Source organism: Sinocyclocheilus anshuiensis, unplaced genomic scaffold (assembly GCF_001515605.1).
Source record: "Sinocyclocheilus anshuiensis isolate Anshui unplaced genomic scaffold, SAMN03320099.WGS_v1.1 scaffold292, whole genome shotgun sequence".
In the NCBI taxonomy this organism is placed as follows: domain Eukaryota; kingdom Metazoa; phylum Chordata; class Actinopteri; order Cypriniformes; family Cyprinidae; genus Sinocyclocheilus; species Sinocyclocheilus anshuiensis.
Genome location: NW_015555757.1, coordinates 1,785,862 through 1,809,058, shown reverse-complemented (window position 1 = coordinate 1,809,058; position 23,197 = coordinate 1,785,862). Strand labels below are relative to the sequence as shown.

The following is a 23,197-nucleotide window of genomic DNA, read 5'->3' as shown; positions in this document are numbered from 1 at the left end:
ATTTTTGAGAATTTTATTCGTTTTTTTTTTTTTTTCAGTTTTGGTTATATTAGTACAAAAAATTTAAAATGAAAATTAGATGAAATGAAAATAAAATGTTGCCTTTGCAACTAGCTGAAATAAAATAGGTTTTAAATATATTATTATTATTATTATTATTATTATTTAAAGTAACAATCTATTTATGGTTTTAGTTTTAGGTAACAATAATAACTCTGAACATAAATAAGCAGCAGGAAAATTATGACATTGTTTTTTTAAAGCATATTTATTTATTTTTTATTTTATTTTATTAATTTAATTTGGCAATCATGAATCATGAATCTTTAAGGAACTCCTATTTACAACAAAAGAAGCATGACAAGCACCCTTTAATTCATAATGGAGGTTAATACAAAGTGAAAAATTTAGCGCCTGTCTATCCACAATGCTCTCTATGCTACAGCTTCAGCCTTAGAGAAGTTTAGACACAGGGAATGTTATTTTATGTTCTTCAGTAAGCCATCATAACTACACCTTATATCTTATCTCACCATACTCCATATAATATTACAAACAAACTCACTGCATGAAAAACAATATTTCAAGACTGACAGATTATTGCAATCTATACACAACAGCACAAGGTTGATCAGTAAGCCTCACTTCATCACAACAGTCTCAAGCAGATTAAAGAGAACACAAGAATAATGATGTTGCTATAGCAACAGTCCAACTCCAGAGTGAGGACTGATTAGCTGCTCATACAAGTAAAAAAAACAAATAAAAACAATGAACTCTCTCTCTCTCTCTCTGCGTCTATCCATAATCATTGCACAATTTAACAGTAAACATAACTTCAGAGCAGTGGCCCTGCAGTGAGTTGTCCCTATATAATGCATTATGAAGGTCTCCATGTGTAAGCGATGCCAAATCCGGCTTAGACAGCCGAGGAATCTTGTCCAGCCACGTCACATCATCACTTTCATCCTTTGTTTACACACAGGGCAGCATTTAACGTGATCATTACAATCGCAGAGTAGAAGTAAGGAGCTACTGACTCTATCAAGCACAGCCAGTGGCTGAGCTAATGCAGCTAATACACATCAGCAGCCAGAGCCACTTAACGCTGAGCATATCAGATCAACTCGCAGGGATAAATAAATGAGGCTCTTTGGGAATTTCGGCTGCTTTGGTATCTGTTAGCCGTCTGATGCCTGAAAATCAAAACATGGAGAGCAGATGCTCTTGAAATATCAGACTATAAATAAAATCTTACAAGGCCAACTAGACACCAACATAAAGTAAATAACTGATATTACTTAACATTTCTTCTACACTGCAGATTTATCTAATTTAATTCCTGTTATGCCACAACAAAGGTGCATATTAACATTCTTAAAACTTGGCCAGAACAAACTCTTTATTATATTTCAAATTGATTTCCTTTTACTTTTAAAATTCCTTCAGAACTTCTTTAGAAATTGCAGCTCTTTATGAAATACAAGTGATTCAAGTGACACTACAAGATCAGTGAACTGCTCCTATTTTTTCGCTCTAAAAGAAAAAAAAATCTGAATTTTAACTGGCTGCTTTTAAGTGGAAACATCATGCTTCTTGGGGTGTCGAAGGCTGGGACAAATCTCCTTTATCACTGCTTCATTAATTATCTCATAAAGGAGACAAAATGCATTCAGTGTGGTAAGTAAATAGGTTCCCTTTCGAACGGTCTTTTCCGTTGCATCGTTGACGATTTCGGGAAAACTCCTGTTTACTCTGTTACCGAAGCCTCATTTGTTCATTTTCGTGTAGCTGCACGAACCAATAGCGATTCAACCTGCAAAAAGATCATCTACGAAGATCATCAGATGGGCACAGTGAGTTTGTCGCCTGTCTGGGCAGTGCCCACGGTTTACCTGCAGAGCGGTTTACAGCAGCACAGAAGTCATCGCAGGCAATACATCACTTCCTGCTGAAGTGCTCCTGTGCGGCGGCTGTTTCAAGTCACCAGAAGGCTCCATCCTTCCAGCAGCCTGCCAAGCCAGCGCCGCCTCAGCCCCAGCCTAAACCTGAGCCTGGGCTTTAGCAGCATCCCCGGACGGTGAAATGCTACCCGTTTCCGAAGCGTCAAGGTCCCCGCCCCAGAGCGACCCACATACGCAAAAGAGAATTTCTCCTCTCCTCATTACCATGAATGTCAGTTTCCCGCCCCTGTGCGGCGAACTACCATTCGAAAAACTAGAATCACTTGCTGGCTACAGGATTGGAAAGCTAGGTGAGCATGGTGAGTAACACCATGTCTCGCGCCGCACCGCAACAGCTGGACGTCACAAAGCAACCATTGAAAATCATTTGAAATTTGTGTCAATACGTCATAAATAGAACGCAGCAGCAGTTTTCTGTTGGGATTTGTCGCGCCGCGCCACATCCAGTTTAGACAGCATCACTGATTATAATGAGTTCTATAGAATTTTGTTTTGTGCCGCGCCGCTCGCGTCCGGTGTAGACACGGTGTAACATTGGTTTTGCTTTGTTTCACAGAACTAATCGTTGCCTGGGTTGCGGAGTGGGGCGGAGCTATCAAAATAGGGGCGAGACCCTTTTGGGGTAGGGGCGTGTTTGTTTTGGTGATTTGAAATATCAACATTGGCTACCAGAAATCACTTACCCCACCTTTAAAACACATTTTTGCCCCGTTTGTGTTGTTTTATTACTTACAAAATTATTTAAAGTATAAAACATTGTTATTTACAATACACAGCGTGGTTTTAAATCATAATTTTAGGGGGGACAACCCTCAGATAGGGGGGGTCCTGTCCCCCCCCGTCTCCCCGGGATTTCCGCCTATGTCGGCAGCCCCTTGGCCAATACCACTGAGGAAGGACCTTCTCTCGCAAGCGTAGGGCATGATTTGGCATCCCCTGCCATAGCTGTGGAGCCTTCATGTTTGGCCCCTCAACAGGAGCCTTTACAGCTCCCTGCGATGGCAACTAATACAATTTTAGAGGCTAGAGCTCCATCTACAAGATGTCTTTATGCCCTTAAATGGTCAGTCTTTTCTGACTGGTGTGCAGCACAGAGCGAGAACCCGTCATTGTGTGACGTGTCCTACGTGCTAACCTTTCTGCAAGAGCTGCTGGATAAGGGGTGCACCCCATGCTCAAAGTATATGTGGCGGCCATCACGGCAAATCATTCTATTGTGGCTGGCCAATCAGTCAGCAGAAACGACCTAATCGTTAAGTTTCTGAGGGGAGCTTGGAGATTGAATCCGCCTCATACTGTGCCGACTTGGGACTTATCTCAGGTCCCTGTGAGGCCCTCCCTTTGAGACACTCCAGACTTGCGGCCCCTGTCGCTTAAGACCGCCCTCCTTCTGGCGTGAACAAATCAGGCTTCAGTAACAGAGTAAACAGGAGTTTCCCCAAAAGTGTCAGCGACACAGCGCTCGTTCCCTTATCTCAGGGAACCGAGGTTACGTTAGTAACCGGAGCGTGCTATGTAATACATTTTTTTAAATAAGTACGTGCATATACTTATGTGTACATGTGTTTTTCCTCTCCACAGTGCTACCATCTAAAAATGTGGCGCTCGAGCTAAAAGGTCAACTTCAAAAAAAAAAAAAAAAAGCACCTCGAGACCTTGCATTTTTCCCCCCAATCCTCTCTCAGGTTTCACGTTTTTCAAAGCAAAAAGTCTTCTGTGTGAATGGCCCCTAAGTGAAGTGAGTGAAAAAGTGACGTGACATGTGGCCAAGTATGGTGACCCATACTTGGAATTAGTGCTCTGCATTTATCCCATCCAATGTGCACACACACAGCAGTGAACACACACCCAGAGCAGTGGGCAGCCATTTTTTGCTGCGGCGCCCGGGGAGCAGTTGGGGGTTCAGTGCCTTGCTCAAGGGCACCTCAGTCGTGGCATTGAAGGTGGGAGAGAGCGCTGTACATTCACTCCCCCCACCTACAATCCCTGCCGGTACGAGACTCGAACCCGCAACCTTTGGGTTACGAGTCCGACTCTCTAACCATTAGGCCACGACTTCCCCTAAGAAACGTCCTTAAAAATAGGGCCCGATGTATTGTGTTAATATGAAGAAATTTTCTATATTTATTTTTCACAGGTGTTTTACAAATATTGTGAACTACGCATTGCATTGTGTTGTGTTTTAGGGTTAAAGGAAATGTCAGTAACCTTAACAGATAATACATTTGGTTGGGTTTGGTTTTAATACTAAAGTGTTCAAATTATTAATAGCACAAATACAAACTCTTAAATATCACATTTAGCATTATATGTGTGAATTCCTGCTCTGTAACACCTTTGACAAATGGATCTGATAATAATTCCCTAACTGGATGAATGACTTCCATTAATGAGTTTCAAACAAAAGATTTGTGGTGGGAATAGTGACGGCTGTGCAAGGAGCTTTATTGCCAACTCGGCAAAGTGGACCATCGGGTTCATGGACCTCTGTTCTTGGACATATGAAACTTAAGTGGATTTGTGCTTTGAAGGAACAAAGCCAGTGTCAGCCAGTGCTAAATCAAGCCTCTGGGGCTCTTACTGGGCCTTCAGTGGAACTAGCAATTATCCATTAATTACATCCTGAGATATTTGCTAATGGACTCCTCCATTCTTAGGACTTCACTTCAACTGAAAAATCAAGACATAATGTTCTAATGTGCCCGGGCCGTCTCTTTACTATAGCAAAATGAGGAGATTACCTCATCTCGTGTAAGCAATTAGTGTTTGGCAGCCAAGAAGAAAAGAAGGGCTGTCTGCTGTGACAAACATACACAGACCACGGTCAAGCCTAACTGCACCATTGAATAATAATTACAGTGCTTGCATGCCACTGTTAGGGGTTTGTTTTAAAACACTAAATTTTACATTTCTGACCGAATTAATTCAGTAATTAGTTCAGATTAAATGTCTGGTTTCAAACTTTAATTCTAGACAATTTCAATTTGTATTAAAAATGTTTTTTGATTATTTGTTTTATTAATTATATTAACTAATAAAGTTTGAAAAAATCTCCCACTGACTTGCTGAAAATGTTTAAATCTATTCAAATCATTGTAATATCTGCATACTTAGTATTCTTTATTACTAAATACTGCATACTGAATTGTGATTACACTCTGAATATATTACACTGTTGATTCTTGTGTGCAACAGACAGAAAACAAAATGCATGTCGAGTATCATGACAACAGCAAACTTCATTTACACAGAAACAAAACTTAAAATTGAAAATTGTTCTGAAAATCTAGTCTGAATATTTAACCTAATGTAAAATCTAGCTCCATTTGAAAATAAACTAGGTCATTGTTTGGCACATCATGCGATTTGGGCACTTAAATATAATGGCTAAAAGATCACTTCAATAAATGTTATAATGTGATACTATTAGTAATATTAAAGATGACTTACTTTCATTCGAGCCTTGACTTTCATCCCATGATCTGATGTAATCGTCCTGACAAAAACAAAGAAGTAAAAACAGTCAAATGTGCTGCACAGAATAAACTTTAAGCGTTTAGTCAAGAATAATACTTCTATCACTGTGCATCTATCATTAACCAAACTTAAAAGTACAATACTAAGATATTTTAATTGTGAAAAGCTGTGGAAAAACACTAATGGAAAAAGGAGGGATGGAACTTAAGAAGAAAAATTCTGAAAGATAAACAAGGCAAAAAAGATGAACGCTTAAATTAAATGTCAAACAAAGATACATAAGCAACTTAGACTACATAAAAAGTGGGTTACCGCTTTGATAGTGAATATTAGATTAAGCATTTTAAAAGAGACATCAAACACAAGCAAAGTCATGATACAGCACTACTGACCTCCACTTCCTGGTGAAATGTGAGAAGGATGAATCAAAGACAAAAAAGAAGGAGACAGTTAGAGGAGAGCGATGCATCTCTGAGAAGCAACTATTTAGAAAAAAAGACAGGCTCCAACTGCTAAAAAACATCTATTCGCCTCCTGGGTAAAACTTTGAATATATCCTTGATATTCCCTCATGTGTCCTTATAAAAGAGGCAGTTGCTTTAAGATAATTATACACTTGGTGCTCATAACACTTGAAATATTTCAGCACTCTGACTAATAATAATAATAACAACCTTTTTTGTAAAGTTCACAAGCTTATTAGTGTCATCAGCAGTCATTTATCTTTGCAGTTGTATGTATAAACGAGGTGGAATTGCATATTGACTGAATTTGGCTTTGTCAGCTACAACAGCGCAATAAATTTATATTTTTCTGCAGCAAATGTTTAAGTCACAAGTCAAGTGGTTATACATATGCTTTATCACTTCTGAAATGTAGACCAATAAAAAAATGACATTTTCGTTACATATTTAACTTAAAGGGGTCATATGATGCTGCTAAAAAGAACATTATTACATAGTGAGGTAGATATGTGGGGGCGTGTTAGAACGAGCCGTTTTAGGTAGGTGTGGCTGACTCTGAACTTTTATAAAGAATATCTCTTTGGATTTCAGACTTTAGTCTTTGCAAATTTACAGATCTTCTTTATGCACCAAGAGCTTGTAACACTCCAAAGAGAAAGGAAAAATTTAAATCGCATCATATGACCCCTTTAATAGGTCTACTTCACGAATATATACCAACCACTTTTGTAGACCTTGATGAAATACAGCACTGCTAAATCTATTTAAGACCTGAATTAAAATTAAAAAAACTGTAAAAACTATTACTATATGAATATGTGCTCCTGATATGATATAACCTTGTCAAAACAAATCAAAGACCAGTGACTCAAAATTCAGTGCTGCATTGCTTAACTGCAACAATCCCTGGAGCTGGACAACCTTGTTATTCATTTCCTGATACCTGCATTATTTAAGTCAGTTTTTGCTGTCTTAGCATAGTAGATACTGTGTGGTGTACTGAGAAATAAGGTGTCCATATCAGTAAACATCGAATGGACAGAGTGGTGAAACCTCTTGAATATATTTTTTATCTTTAGTTTATGCAAATTGAATCAGCCACCCATGCAAACACAACCCTTAATTCTTTCGATATGCACTGTTTTGAGAAGAGAGCTGTACACTAAGTGTGAAGTATGTGAAAAATGTTGTGCCACATCAATGTGTTCCCCCTCTCTGAAAAGATGCAAGAATGAGTCAGAACAGAAAAGTATCGCCATAGCTCACAAAAATATTGCCCCAACATATCATCATCTAATTTTATATGACCATCATCACAACACATCATCATCAATATTTCTTAAAAGCTTAAAAAGCTTAAAGGGGTCATATGATGTTGCTAAAAAGAACATTATTTTGTGTATTTGGTGTAATGAAATGTGTTTATGCAGTTTGAGGTTCAAAAAAAAAATTATTTTCCACATACTGTACATTATTGTTTCTCCTCTATGCCCCGCCTTTCTGAAACGCATTGATTTTTACCCCCTCGAAACTCGATTGGGCTAGTTTTGATTAGCGATTGGGCGGGTTTTCTTGTGAAAACCTGGCAACCCTGCCCCTTACCATACCGTGATGCCGTGTCCCGGAGTGACCAGACAAAAACATTAAAACCCATTATAAACGAGGGATTTGTTGCATCCAGTGGGGACATAATTACGGATTATAATGACTTATACTGTCTTTTCACGCGTTGCGTTGCATCGCACCGCGCCGCGCCGCGTAAACATAAAACCATGTCTGCATTTGTGATCGGAGAAATGACAAACAACAAGCGCTACTCTACACTGCTCAAAACTCCCGTTTGAATCATAACGAAACACACAGCGTCTTCACAACATGGCGGCGGCAGTGGCAGCAACAATAAAGTTACGCCTTCTTCAGGGTTGCCAGGTTTTCACAAGAAAACCTGCCCAATAGCTACTCAAAACTAGCCCAAAACTAGCCCAATCGCGTTTCGAGGGGGTAAAAATCGCATTCCGGGGAGTAAAATACATGTTTTTTGGCAGGGGTCTCCTGCTAAAATTCGCATTCCAGGGGATAAATATCATGTTATTGGAGTCGCTTCAACCCACGGACATGAAACACAACCCGCGGCAACAGTGTTAAAGTAACCCAATTCCATGGGAAAACCGGGGACTTGGCAACACTGGCCTTCTTTCTTTGCGTGAACATTTGGGTGGCGTTATGCAAATCTTCCCACATTGTGACGTAGACATGTGGGGGCGTGTTTGAAAGAGGTGTTTTAGGAGGGTGAGGACCAGTCTTAACTTTTATAAAGAATATCTCTTTGGGTTTGAGACTTTAGTCTTTGCAACTTTAGGGATCTTATCTATTCACGAACAGCTTGTAACACTCCAAAGAGAAAGGAAAACTTGAAATCGCATCATATGACCCCTTTGATTTCTTCAAGCTTAATAGAGAACAACAGTGCCCAGCCACTTTTTCAGTGGCATTTGTTCCAAAAGTATATTTCTGATAGTTCAAGACCTATAAGCCACAAATCAAATCAACAAGCTATAAACTATACAAACTTTAATTTGAAGCAAAACACTAACAGTATCTAAAAATCTGACAAAAAGACAAAGGTACAAAGCTGTGTATTTAACGGCTTTATTGAGGGAAAGAATTTCAAATCCCATGAAGCACTGCGAATAACATGATTAAATTTAAAATTATGCAGATATAAAAAAATATTGATTTTAATATGCTTAATATAGTAACAATATGTTTATTTACAATAACAATATGTTAATATTAAGTTCTATAAAGAAACAATATGTTATTAAGTTCTCTTATGGGTGGAGATTTGTTTGCAAAATCATGGGTAATGTAGTTACAATGATTATTTCAAAAATAAGTTGAAATAATGTGGGCTGATGGCTTCAACAAAAGCATAACAATCTCTTAGCTCACAGTAGGTCTTTATTTATGGGTTTATATAACGTAAAACTCAATTCCCCTTTGGAGAAGAGGATTTTTACTTCCGGAACCCGAATGTTACACTCTATATGTAGTAAGCAACAGTGGCTCAACCGGCAGAAGTTTGGGGCAGGGCTATCTATTTAACTAACCAATAGAAGAAGAAGAGAGCATTCAGAGGAAACAATTTTTTTTTACTATAAGGTGCCGCAGGTGGTTCAGAAATGACGTACTTTCTTTAATGAAGGACATATTAATATTAAGAATCATCATATTTACCACTCTACAATATGTCAGTCCAAAATTTGATCACATGCGGATGCGGAATCCCGACACTTTGTTTTCTTTGAGAGCATAAAGACATTTCAAGAGTCAGCAGCACTTGAGACCAGTCTAGGAAGCAGTCATCCACAGATGAGTGTCTCCTGTATCCGGAGTCAGCTCATCTTTGGCCTGCCTTGAGTGAAGGCTGCCAAGATTATCCCTCAGAGGACCCCGGTCTCATCAAAAACACCACAGAATGCATCAACCCCTCCTGTGCTGACTGACAGCTCTTTTATCCCTCATATCTCTGCAATGTAATCGGGCATGTCTGAACATGCACTCTGTAAATTCAGCTTTGATTTGGAGGCCCTCAAACAGCTGTGTATGTTTACATGACATACAAGCATTTGACTGGCACCTGGAAGAAGATGAAAAGTGATACACACATACGTGCGTGCGTGCGTGAGTGTGTGTTCAAGCAGCAGTTGGTGGGTGAACTGGATCTGTCTTTTTCACTCAAACTTAACAGTTACATCACAATGCAGAGAAAAAATGCAGGAACATACCATTGTGCTCCTGTGCTGCTGCTGCTACGAAAACATCTGCTACAGTGACACAGCAGAAAGATGTCAGGGAATTAAAATCACTAAAAATATGGGTTTATTAATAGTGACAGATTCAAAACTGTCAAATTACATCAGAAGTTCATTTAAATTTCTAAACTTACCAAATATGGCAATCAGAAAAAAATTACGTGTATTTACCTGTCAATTCACAGGTTTCATGTAACGTCATATCCTTCCACCTGGAAGGCAAAACAAGGCTTTCCTCCACCGCCTGCCAGTTATTTTTTTACTAGGTTTGTACCAAGTCCTAAATGTACTAAGACAGTGATATTAAATTCAGTATACAACACTTTACAATTAAATTCAGTATACAACATTTTGGTGAAATGCTTTCATATTATTGGCTCATCTGATTGACTGAATATAGTATGCATAATCAATAAATTATATTTTTAATCTTTTAATAGCTCTGCTTTACTACATTATACCACAATAAGCATTTTCCACATCAAGTGTGTTTGAACTACATGATGTCCGATTCATGAAAAATGACTGATCTGATTCTTGAGTCAGTCATAAAAGATTCAGCCTTGAACCCGCTGTTAAATTTGAATCAGACTCACTCAGAAAGTGAATCATTCAGAGAACTGAGAGTAATTGTTGGATTTGTTGTTCTAAATAAATCAGAACCGTGATGTGTGATTCAGGTTCGTGAGACATGCATCAGTCTATTTATTAACTGGGTGTTAATAATTGACAACGTGTAAATAAAGATATACACAACACTGCAGAGATTTGTTGTATAATTTAGTCTAAAAACATTTTCCCCAAACAGGCACAGTTATTCTTACAAAACAGTGATGTATAACTGTATGCCACACATAAAATCAGGATCACTAGAATAAGAGCATTAAATCTGTACAAGTTTATACTAAATGCAACTAGAAAAAACACACTACATCATCATATCTACTAAAACATCCTTTACTTTTAGCACACAACAGAGTTGTTAAGAACTAAAGGAAGATGTTCTGCACTAATGAACAATACTGAAGCGCTACTGAACAACAGTGTTCATCATGTAATTCTGTAATTTGTAAAAAAAAAAAAAAAATTATGAAAAAAAAAATCATTTTGAAGCCAGCCCTTGTCGACTTTTTGGTCTGACACACGGCTTTCAGCTTACGGCCTCCCACCTCATTGCCTCTTTAATTTCATGTCATGCCTTGTAAACTTGAGGGGATTCAAGTTTGACTATGACTATTTTGCCTTTTCTGTTTCCACACATACTAGAGATTCGCTCTGACAAGTTTTGCATGCTCAAAATTATTCCTTGTTGGAGGCGCACAGTGAAGCAGCCTTCCATAATTGATTAAAGCCGGATGGACCCTGGTGGTAATGACCTCACAATGGCCTCACACCTACGCATTCATCACTCCACCGTGTTGCCGGCAATCATACAGGCTCCTCACAGTTCATAAACACCCCAGGCACACATCCATTCTCCGAATCTGACTCTGAATCTAATCGGCCGTGTTCCACAAGCCAAGAAATCAAGAGGAAAAACAGATACTGTATTATATATCGGAACCTTCCCAACTATGTTTTCACTGTCACACCACGGCTATAGCTGACAGACAAGCACAAGCCTCCCACTTGATTTATGCATTGGGCCTTTTCCGACTGGGCTTTTCAGATTAACCGCACACAGGCACATCAAAAGCGCTGCTAACAGCCCACTCCCTTGACTGTGAACATATCCTGGCTTTCCTCATGTAGAAAAAAACTCTGGCGTGCCATTCTGTTTTTGTAGAGCCAAGAGTGGCAGGCAGCTCCTCCAGGACAGAACTCCAAATAGAGTGCTGACTTTCAGTGAGAATGCCCAGAGAGTGTTTGTCACTGACTCATGCCTTTAAGTGAAAACATAGCTGAGGATGAAAGCCTTGTGGTGACTTTTAGAGTTATCTCTTACAGATATAAGAGGTTACCACGTGCACTTTGATGCGTGAGAAATGTAACAAATTGAGATTGCTTGACTTGAAGCCTGACTCACTGTAAACAGATAAAGTGATCCATCTAGCACAGATGCCTAGCAGGTACACAGCACTGTAATGTGCTATAATGGACAACACACAGATGGACAATGAGATCACATTGTAATATTAACGATTTCAGCAACTCAAGCAATTAACTTATAATGATAAATCATAGTTTGCCAACTTGTGCCCCAGGTTGGAAAAAAATAAAGTGCTCAAGTGTTAATACTGTTAATACTGAGCAAAGGCACATTCACAGCAAAAACAGTAACTGGAAAGATAACTACGATGATAGCTATATTGGCGTCCACGCCAGTGGACAATAATGTTCTGTTTATTATAAGCACAAGCTGCAGTTATTGCATCTGCCACTTTATGGTAGCCAGACCAATGGCAGATGGGATACGCTAGCGGTGCAGAAATGACATAAAACACATTAAGATAAACTTTATACTTTTCTTAATGGGATTTGGAGCATCAAATGATCTCGAACACACCCAGAAAAGGTTCAATATTCCAACCTCTTCGGCGTCAATAACACTCCCACCGACTCTAAGGGACCAACTGACAGCTCTGAAAGTGAAAGTGAGAGAGAACAATACAGCGCAGGCAAGTGCTGCCTTTAAATGAGCAAATCTGACACTAGAAGCAGTCAATAAGGCATTCTCTGCTTGTGAAGGGAAGACGTGAAGGACTCAAATGCTGGGGGGGATAAAGGGAGGTGACAGGCTTGACAGTTCATGTCACCTCCATACCTTTACAGAGCACTTTAGGCTTAATCCAGCCTCAATTAATGCTAGAAGCAAAATGTACTTTAATGGGGTTTGGAACAAGTCACTTAAATTGGCCACCTTCATCAAGGATGAGCAGTCTTGGGGGCAAAAATAACACTGTCATGCTTGTATTTGTAATTGGATGCCCAGAACAAGAACCTTTTTATTTGGCGGTTTTAGTAGGTCAACTTGATCTTCAGAGAACACAGTGTTTGGTACCCAGACTCCCAGTGGCTGCAGGAAACAAGTCAAGAGAGTGCCAGAAAAGTAAGTATTGCACATATTGGTAAAGGAAGGACATGTTAAAAGAGTTGTAAGACCAATTTCACGTCTGGAACTGGACCAAAGCCTACAAAAATTAGCCTGGGTATGCCATGCACCACACCTGCACTCTCCAGATAAAAAGTCCAAATCAGCAAGAAAGGCCCAGACCCCAGGAGCAGAATGATGAAAGGCCAGTTTCTCTCCACTCAATTAAAGCCCACCTACACTCTTGGTCTATAGCCAAGACGTGGTGCTGCAATGCTCTCACTCGATTTTGTCAACAGCCATCCCACCGCACTCAATTTCCCCTGCCCCACAGGCCCATGACCTCCTTCTCCAGACAATCCGTCCTGTTGAGTCTATCAAATGTGGCTGAGAGTGACAAACAGATGTGCATAAAAATGCATCGACTGTGTTAAAAAAAAAAAAGCATAATGTTTTGCATTTGAGTGCACTAAATGCTGATGGCTGAGATCTTAATGGGGTATTTGGGTTTATCATCTTAAACTGCATTATCCGTAATTATGGACCATATGCTATGCTGCTCTGGCAGTTGCAAGGGTATTCCCACCTCCACGAGCATGCGACTGTAATCTTGATGGACTGAGGCGGGCCAGCGCTGAAGTTCTCTGCGGTGCATCTGCACATTCAATCCGGCTTGTCAGTTCAGATCACTCACTTTTTTTGACAGCCAAATATTGATGCATTTGCATACCACCAGGTTATTTTAAACTACATTCATCAGCAACGAACACATACTTGCTTAGCTGTGCCAAACAAAGCCCTCGACAGTGTTCTGTCCAAAAAAGAGACTATTCAATATTTAAGCCACGGTGAAAATGTCATAAATTAAGTAAAAAACACATCTAAAGCAATCACAGGGAACAGGCTTCCTCCACCCACCCTGAAAAACAAAATGTGCATTTTAAATTCAATGCCAATGAATGGTTAAATGGAAGACCATTTTCAGTGCAGGCTTGAAACATTTTTGCCTCATTAAAAATGCAGTGGAGGAATAACAGGTGCAAGCCAACACAGCATTCTGGAGCTAAGGGAAAGCACTGATTTTTAATGAGCTTCTTCTACATCGAGAAGTGGGGGAGAGAAAGAGAGCGTTTGCCAGCCACTGGAGAATTGGCCAGAGCTGCTGTTTGTTTACTTGCAGTAGCATAGATAACGGATTCACTCCTGGTTTCTCTCTTTAACAGCCGGGTAAGGTGTGGAGTGAAATTAGTCGTTTACCCTGAGTATTTCTAAATGCATTTACAGATAATGAACATGAACATATCACCCAAGAAGTTTAATAGGAAGAAAGTCCAAGCGAGCAAATTTGCACTAAATTGATCCATTTCATCATTTTTTTTACTCCCTTTAATTATTTTTTATCATATCTCGTTTATATGTAGACTATAATGTTGGAAAAATCTGATATATAGCTCACTTCAAAATTAATGTTGCAAAGGCAATCGTGAATATAATTGTGTCCAACGGGGTTTTGTCATTTTAAACGACCCAGTCTATTACATTCTTGCTGTATATTTGGTCTTAAATACTGACCATGAAATAAGATTTAATTTTCCACTTGTATGGAAATAGATAAGAGAGCATGCCAAAAATGGTTCTGATTCAGTCAGTTGATCAGAATGTAATGCAATATAATCTAATGCAGTCACTGTGATTTAAAAATAAATAAATACAAATCAAAATTCAATGTAAACTGAAGAATATTACACTTTTTTTGGAAGTCTCAAAAAAGCATTATAAAATCAATCAACCAAACTTTTTCTTAGAATGACTTTTTAAATGGCCCTCACACGATATGTTAAAATGAGACTCTGACATACTTCACTAAGATTCCCAGATGGGACTAAATTATGATGAGCTGTATAGCTTTGACATGCCCTGACTATTCTCAAAAGGCAAAACATTTTCAGACCAATGTCTTCACTTTAAAGAAGTCCATTTTTAGATGTATTTCATCTGTAGGAAGGGTAGACAGACTGTCTGAAAGATCTTTGTGTCAGCTTTCCATTTTTAGGTATCATATCTCATATCATATCATAGATTTGACAAAACAAGGCAATCAAATTTATCTACATACCATAACAGGACCCTTGAATTACAGAAGGCCTGACAGCAGGTTGGTAGTTCACATACATTTTTTGAAGCATTTAAGCTGCTGTGATATTTCAAGTAATCATAAAATAAATAAATAAAACAACAAATGTGACCCTGGACCACAAAACCAGTCTTAAGTCGCTGGGGTATGGGGTCAAAATTATCGATTTTTCTTTTATGACAAAAATCATTAGGATATTAAGTAAAGATCATGTTCCATGAAAATATTTTGTACATTTCCTACTGTAAATATATCAAAACTTAATTTTTGATTAGTAATATGCATGGCTAAGGACTTCATTTGGACAACTTTAAAGGCGATTTTCTCAGTATTTTGATTTTTTTGCACCCTCAGATTCCAGATTTTCAAATAGTTGTATCTCAGCCAAATATTGTCCTATCCTAACAAACCATAGATCAATGGAAAGCTTTCAGATGATGTATAAATCTCAATTTTAAAAAAAGACTGGTTTTATGGTCCAGGGTCACAAATGGCCTGTATTTACATAATTTGAAAGAGCTACATATATATATATATATATATACACATATACATATACATACATTTTATTTAAATATTTCTATTTTTAATGAAATAAAAAGTAATCAGAGCTCAGAAGAGAGAGGACACCTCCTGAAGAGTTCTCAAGTAAACTTCCACATCAGTCTCATTACAATGGTCTCATACTCTATCTAAAAAATAAAAATGTTAGAATCAACCAAGAATGGAATGCACAATGAATATAAAATATTAATGTTAAATTACACGCTTCCATATATGCATCAGCGTGTGCTCATGAGCCTTTCATGTTCTGCTGCTTTCATCAGTGTTCGCTTGAGTTATATCATTATTCTGCTCTGAGAACCTCTGAGGAATTTAAAAGCCAACATCAATTTGGATTATTTGCCTTTGTCACAAGCAACACTTTAAAGATTAAATAAGCCGTGTTCAGAGAGAGATTAATTTTCAGAGTCTACATCAGTTCCATCTCTGTCTCTGATCAAAGATAACAGGTGACTGTTAAAAAGGTACTGAACTGTGTCAGAGGGTCTGTTGATGTCTCATAGTCCTTGCAATCTCAGAATAATAAATACATTGGTTTACCGTGATATGAAACCACTTACAAATGCATTTTAATATTGATTCTAATGATTTTTGTTTTGTTTTGACAGTAGCCAGAGTTGAGATAGTCTGTGTGAGTGCATTAAAATCAATATCCAAATATGATGCAAATTATGTGAATCCATGAAGTGTGTGGATGGGCATATATCAAGCTAAAAAGTTATAATTCAGGCAGCTAGTTATAATTAAAATTCTAGCATTTCATTAGTTTTGTTGGGAGCCCTGTTTACTTTTTTTGGTGTATCTTCTTGTTCAAGGGGTCCTGCTTCCGTCATATCCTGCACATGTTGCATGTTAAAAGAAAAATACTATTTTGCATTAATCATTCACAATAAGGGACTTCCCATCTGTGCAATGACATGACAACCCAAACAAAACAGACAGCATGTCATGGGCCAGTGCTATTCAGTGCTACTGAAGTGTGTCACCTCAAATACAGTTCAAGAAACAGCAGCAAGAACAACCTGTATTTTAATTAGATGGTTGAGTCAGAGGCAGTGAAAGGGCTGAGACTTTTTTTTCTCAAAGCTGTTTTGGTTTCCTTTTCTTCCATCAAAACACCCGCATGTGTTGGACAAGCATCGCTCCTCTGCTATTCATATGGTGTGATAAATAGCCATTGATCGGAGAATATCGAGTCTGCTGCAGGGCCGAGTTTGAATGTAAGCCACTGGTGTCGAAATGCTGTGTCCATTTATTTATAATCCCGGTCTAATTCACACTTAATCTTTTCATTCCCACATTTTGATAAATTCAGGGTTCTCTTAGATGTGTTTTTTCATCGTAATCATTTAAGGAGTTATAGACTTAATCCAGTTCTAGAAGGGTAAAAATAGCTACCGGCCAAACACCGATGGAGATAAATCACAGTTTCTATTGGATGGTTTCATGTTTCATTTGGAGCAGCAAAACTCAACAGAAAACAACCAAGGACCTTTTTAGTTTTCAAGAACAGTAGGTCACCTGCAAACTATAAATAAACATTAAGTCTTAATGTTAATCCTCACCATACATAATTTTGATTGTGTTGCATATTCATTATAATTATTGGTTTTTGACCCACAATGGATATTTTTCCTTACAATGCCTGGGATGATTTTATGCATTCCTAAAGAAATACCATTGAATAAAGGATCAAATAACATACCTGTACAAGGACACATGCTACAACATGACCTTTGGGAGATAAATCGATCCATAAATCTCCCTTTGAATACATGTCAAGTCCTAATCAATTATTAAAGTTGCCTATTATTACATCACATCAACCAGCTGGGCAAGAATGAAATTTGCTTTATTCTGTAATCAAACCTATTGTCAGTTAAACAAACAACAGATGGTACATTGTTACCAAGTAGGCTGTATTTAGGGTTTGACTGAAGATCTGAGCATCTTCGGAGCATGCATTTGAGCACCTTTGAAAGATACATCCAAAGATTTTTTTCTAAAGTCTTTTACAGATATTTGTATACATTTAAAGCATTCTAGTACGTTTAGAGCATGAACTCAACAGTTCAACCTATTCTATCTCAAGAGCTATTAATTATCTTACATGCAACTGCTTTCAAAAGGAAGATTGATTTCTAAGAACACTAATGGTGTTTTAGGAATAACAACACTGTCCAGCATAACCATTCCTAACACTTCCTAACAATCGCTATTGATACGAGCTAAATCAGATAGAGTCATGTAATGTCATCATTCATCGTCTCAAAGATAACTCACATCTCTGAAGCGGTTCCAGTGCTTGATCTTTCGACTGTACTGGGAAATGGTGGACAGCCACTGTTCATCTTCCATGAAATTCTCCGTCTTCTCCGGTTCTTTCCCGCTCTTAACGTCCACCTGCACGGAAACCCGTGCGAGCATCAGCAACGGGACGAGAAGACATCCCAGATCATTCATCCACACCATTATTCCGCTTGTCTGAAGTCTCGATTCCTCTGCTTTAAAGGGCGAGAGACGGATGCTGAGACTACAGTGAAGTGTGACCATTAATTCAACATAAAATGGAAATAAATTAATCACTTATAAACTGACAAATAAATTGACATATTTAAAATTGTTTATTTAATTAAAGGGGTCATATGATGCGATTTCAATTTTTCCTTTCTCTTTGGAGTGTTACAAGCTCTTGGCGCATAAAGAAGATCTGTAAAGTTGCAAAGACTAAAGTCTCAAATCCAAAGAGATATTCTTTATAAAAGTTAAGAGTCAACCAGCCTACCTAAAACGGCTTGTTCTAACAAGCCCCCACATGTACAGTAAATATGGCGGCAATTCTATGCCATTATTAACCGAGCGCACCACTGATGCTGGCGCGCGGGGTAAATCAATTCCGCGAGAGGAAAACAGATTTACACGCGAGGAAACGGGAGCCCGCGAGCTCATTTCAAACCCTCGCGCGCGCTTGACGTCCTCTGCGCGCAATACAAGCCCTCGCGCACGCATAATCATTTCCCACATCCTCGCGCTCGATCTTCCCTCACCTGCTCGCGCGAACAGATCACAAATGCAGACATGGTTTTATGTTTACGCGGCGCGATGCGATGCAACACAACTCGTAAAAAGACGGTATAAGTCATTATAATCTGTAATTATGTCCCCACTGGATGCAACAAATGCCTTGTTTGTAATGGGTTTTCATGTTTTTGTCTCGTCGCTCCGGCCGGACAGGGCATCACAATATGGTAAGGGGCGTAACATTTCCGTCACACGCTTGAGGTATTCGGCCAATCACAATGCACTGGATAGCTGGCCAATCAGAGCACACCTCGCTTTTCAGACCGATGAGCTTTGTAAAAATCGACGCGTTTCAGAAAGGTGGGGCAGAGGAGAAACAATAATGTACAGTATGTGGAAAATAATGTGTTTTTTTAACCTTAAACCGCATAAACACATTTCATTACACCAAATACACAAAATAATGTTCTTTTTAGCAACATCATAAGACCCCTTTAAATTCTGTTATTGTCACATTATAGGATCATTCGAGATCTCAGTTAACCCATCATCACTTAGAACAGAAAATAACCATGGGAAAATAAACATGCTCCACACTTTTACCTGCCATGCGTTTTTAAAACAGAACCAATTTCACTTATAACGCAGGATGATTAATAATAATATGTTCTTAAAACAAATGGAACATTTCATTGGATTTTCTCATTTTTAAATATAGGTGTCCCTCCCTATACATGTTGTCAGTACTAATTTATAAAATAAATAATAAATAAAATTAATAGCAAATAATATAGTAATCTTTCTATTTATATTTATATATTTAAGTTGTATGAGATCTTGTCTTATACTGAGACCTAAATAAATTAGGTGGATCTAAATATCTCAAACAATTTATTTATTTAGAATTTGTTGGAGAAAAATGAACAGACTGTCAGTAGGTGGGGATCTTTATGCAGTTTACATCCATATAATCATTGTGAGTGCCTTCATTGCTCATTTATTCAAGGATTCCTTCAAAACGCTGATTCATTTAGAAATGAAACAAGGGACTGGCCTTGTGGGTCATTGGATCATTCACTCGACCTAGCCTATTTGTTGAAAAAAACTGCTTCACATTCATTAAGGAAACAAGTGACTTGTGAATTAAAGTGAATTCAGCACTGGACACTACCATACTCATACTATTTCTACAATGTTTTATATTGCAGGAATTGTAATAGCCACTGTCTTTGTGAGGGAATCACTGAATTATTCACTGAACTAATTCGGTCATAAATTAATTTGTTCAAATGAATAAATAGCTATTTCTAAATAAAAATGTAAATTGCATTTTCCCCAGTGACAAGGCCTAATATCTAGCCAACATTAAAATGTTTTATTTCAACGAAACTTAAAGTGCTCAAATAGAAACATGCACCCTGATACTGACACCAAAACGATGTGACATACAAAGCACTGACTGACAGGACAATTGACAGAACACACATGACATCGTTTAGCTGTGTGTGAATATGTCAGCATATAGTGTAACTCAATCCTGAAAGCCCCACCGGGGGTTTCAAGTGGTCATTTTTGACCATGGCTATAGTTGTCACTTGCTGTAGTTTCATACATACATAGGCCTATGTATGAATATGGGTGACACCTGATTCATATGAAAGAACATAAGCTGCAGGCAAGCAATGCAAACCTCTACATACTTTACTTTTTTTTTGTCTGTCACAGAACACAAAATTCCAATTATAAATATATTTATATATAACATATAAATATCAGAGCAGAACACTGACATTCATGCATTTGACAGACAATTGTAGGCCTATGCAAAGTAACTTTGTGCCGTTGTGCAAATTCAACAAAAGTGATTTTTTTTCCATTAAAAAGGCCTCTTTAATGAAAAAAGCATATGCACAATTTTGAAGAAATTAAAGAGACTTTTTTAATGATAGATAGATAGATAGATAGATAGATAGAGATAAAACATGAAAATAAAACAGAAGTTATTATTTTTGGTCGCACAGCTGGTAGCCAGATGGTAAATGATAACTTGGGCCCATGGAAGGTGTACCTGCAGGATCAAGTAAAGAACTTGGGAGTCATTTTTGACTCATCTCTCATATTTGATCGACAAATAAAGACGGTGGTTCGTAATTGCTTCTTCTATCTAAGGGCAATAGCCAAATTGAAACAAATTCTTCCAGCCAGGGACCTGGAAAAAGTTGTCCATGCCTATATTTTTTCCCGTCTAGACTATTGTAGTGCTCTTTATGTTGGGACTTGTCATAAACATGTTGCTCGCTTGCAGTTAGTACAAAATGCTGCTGCAAGGTTGTTAATGAATGCTAGGAAATCAGATCATGTTACTCCCTTATTGTCTTTTTTAGGATGGTTACCAGTACAATTTAGGATACAATATAAGATTTTGATATATGTTTTTAAAGCTCTTCATGGAATGGCGCCAGAATATCTAGTTGAGCTTATTAAGCCCCACAGTCCAAGTGTAATACTAAGATCATCAAATAAGTTTCTTTTAACTCTCCCTCGTGCACGTCTCAAATTGAAGGGTGATCGTGCTTTCTCCGTCGCTGGTCCAAGACTGTGGAACAATCTGCCACTTGATGTTAGATCTTCCTTAACTTTAAATGTTTTTAAGGATCGTTTGAGATCATATTTGTACTCCCTGGCATTTTAGTATATGGATGTTTTTATGTTATTGTCTTGTGTTGTTGTTTCTTTTGCTTTCCATTGTAATGTACAGCACCTTGGAACTACTGTGTAGCCTGTAAGGTGCTATATAAATAAATAAACAAAAAAACAATAGATAGATAGATGTACTAAGAAAGAAACATCAATGTTTAGAGGTGAGGTTGTACCACATGGACCAGGAAAGGGTGCAGTTTTTCCCTGCTCTCAGCACTTCCCAGCACTGCAGCGCAGTGTCACTTCTGCCACTGATATGCTGCAGTGAAGGCAAATCCTACACTTACCCTGCTTCATTTCATTCTTTCATCTGCAATGAGAGTATGAAAAGTCCCAGATTTCATTACCTTGCATGGCAAGTCACTTCTACATTTCCCTTTAGTGATTTTTAGTGATACTGATGTCTTTTCACCTTGGTCTCATTTTTGGCTTTGCTGATTCAAGGTGGCAGTTTTTTTCAGAGGTAACTGGAGACATATGGACATATATACTAACATGGTTATAAGGAAGCTGTCATATCTCATTGATTATATCAGTAATGACCAGCTGACTATTAGACTAACCCGTTTGCTCATCGAATAAATAAACATAGCCTGTAGCCTAATACTGATTTAAAGCAACTGTATAGTTTTGTGTATTTTTGCGATTTTGGAGACGGAATTTCGTGGGACAAAACAGAAACCATTCTCCTTTTTAGAAGTCAGTGGTACCATCAGAATGACTTTAAAAATGATTTTGATATTTCAAGGTAAAAAAAAAAACTTGCATACAGCTAGGGTGAGCATACATCCTCTTTTTCCCAGAGATATCCTTGTCGGGATTTCTAAATTGCCTAAAATGCCCTGCACTCAAAATGTCAGCATCTGCGTTCTCTTTCTCTGAAGCACACAGCATAATATTTAAAGTGGCTCAATTAATCTTCGCTGAAAGCGTTAAACAATGCCGTAGCATATTATTGTCTTCCACCGTATATGGTAATACTGGTAAACATGATCTTTGCGCAGTTTTGCTGACAGAAGGATTTCAGAGTTGTTTTAGGGTTAGGTTCCCCAAAAAGGGGGCCAAATTGTAAATGGCATGACATTTTAATAAATTACTCATCTGTGCAATAATGTCACTGAAGGAAAGCAACCTCCTCATGGTCCACTAGATAAGTGGCTTGGATCTCTGTTAACCTTAAGTGTAATTTTACACCTATACTTGCTGTGCTGTGTATTGGAACTGCATGAAAGAACACTACATCTCAGCAAGAATTGTTCAACATCAGAGTTTCTCCTGGCCCTCTGGGAGCTGGGATCCTTTTCGTCCTCCCCTGCAATAAATAAAATCTTAAATGGAACAGTGTTTTGGATGAAGACACATTATTTAGACACAGTGTGCATCTATACTGGGTTATGTTCTTGATATTAATAATCAAACACATTTCTCTCGCACTCAAGAAATGCTCAAGTATTTTGTAGTCAGATGATATTATCATTCCATATTCAGTCACAATTAGTTAATAGTTAGAGATAATAATGGTTTCAAGACTTTAAACATCAGTGACCACAGACAAAACAGGAGTCTGTCTTCTTTCCAAAAAGCATGGTGTTTCTATGGTTACTTCTGACTACTCAAAGCAGTCCAGGGACTGTTCTGTTGCTCCTCCCCTCTCTGTGCGGCCCATTAAATAAGCTCAGTCCATGATTTCATGAAACTCAGACCACCAACACTGAGCCCACCTGCATCAGTCAAGACACTTGCAGTGTCCACTAGTCCGCCTGGATTTCATCTTAATAAAAATGCCTTTTTAGGTTTTGAAAGGACAGTTATATATAGGTATAGCCATGGATTAAACATAAGCATATGTTGTTGATCATACAGATGGGAATGGGTTTGTGACTGTGGGATGGAAATGGAGAGTTAATAATCCTAGTATGAAATGCTAGCAACAATATATTTGATATTATGCTTTTTTTTTCTTTTCTATGTGTATGTATTGTTATTCCAATGTTATGACCACAGAACAGAGATGTTGAGAAGGCAAT

General features: G+C 38.1%; 1 protein-coding gene across 2 annotated transcripts in view; it reads right to left on the bottom strand.

Moving 5' to 3' along the window:
- The window catches only part of LOC107673954 (testican-2-like), a 39,735-nt gene extending 21,741 nt beyond the window's left edge, over positions 1–17,994 (bottom strand). Inside the window, exons 1-3 of one of the 2 annotated variants that reach the window (XM_016467802.1) lie at positions 17,733–17,994; positions 5,834–5,842; positions 5,415–5,460 (exon numbers count right to left, since the gene is read on the bottom strand). In XM_016467802.1, coding sequence (XP_016323288.1) covers positions 5,415–5,460; positions 5,834–5,842; positions 17,733–17,921 — 244 coding nt within the window. In that variant the 5' untranslated portion in view covers positions 17,922–17,994. The remainder of the gene's footprint in view (positions 1–5,414; positions 5,461–5,833; positions 5,843–17,732) is intronic. The other variant, XM_016467803.1, reaches the window with a different exon arrangement.
- Positions 17,995–23,197: the final 5,203 nt, after the last annotated feature.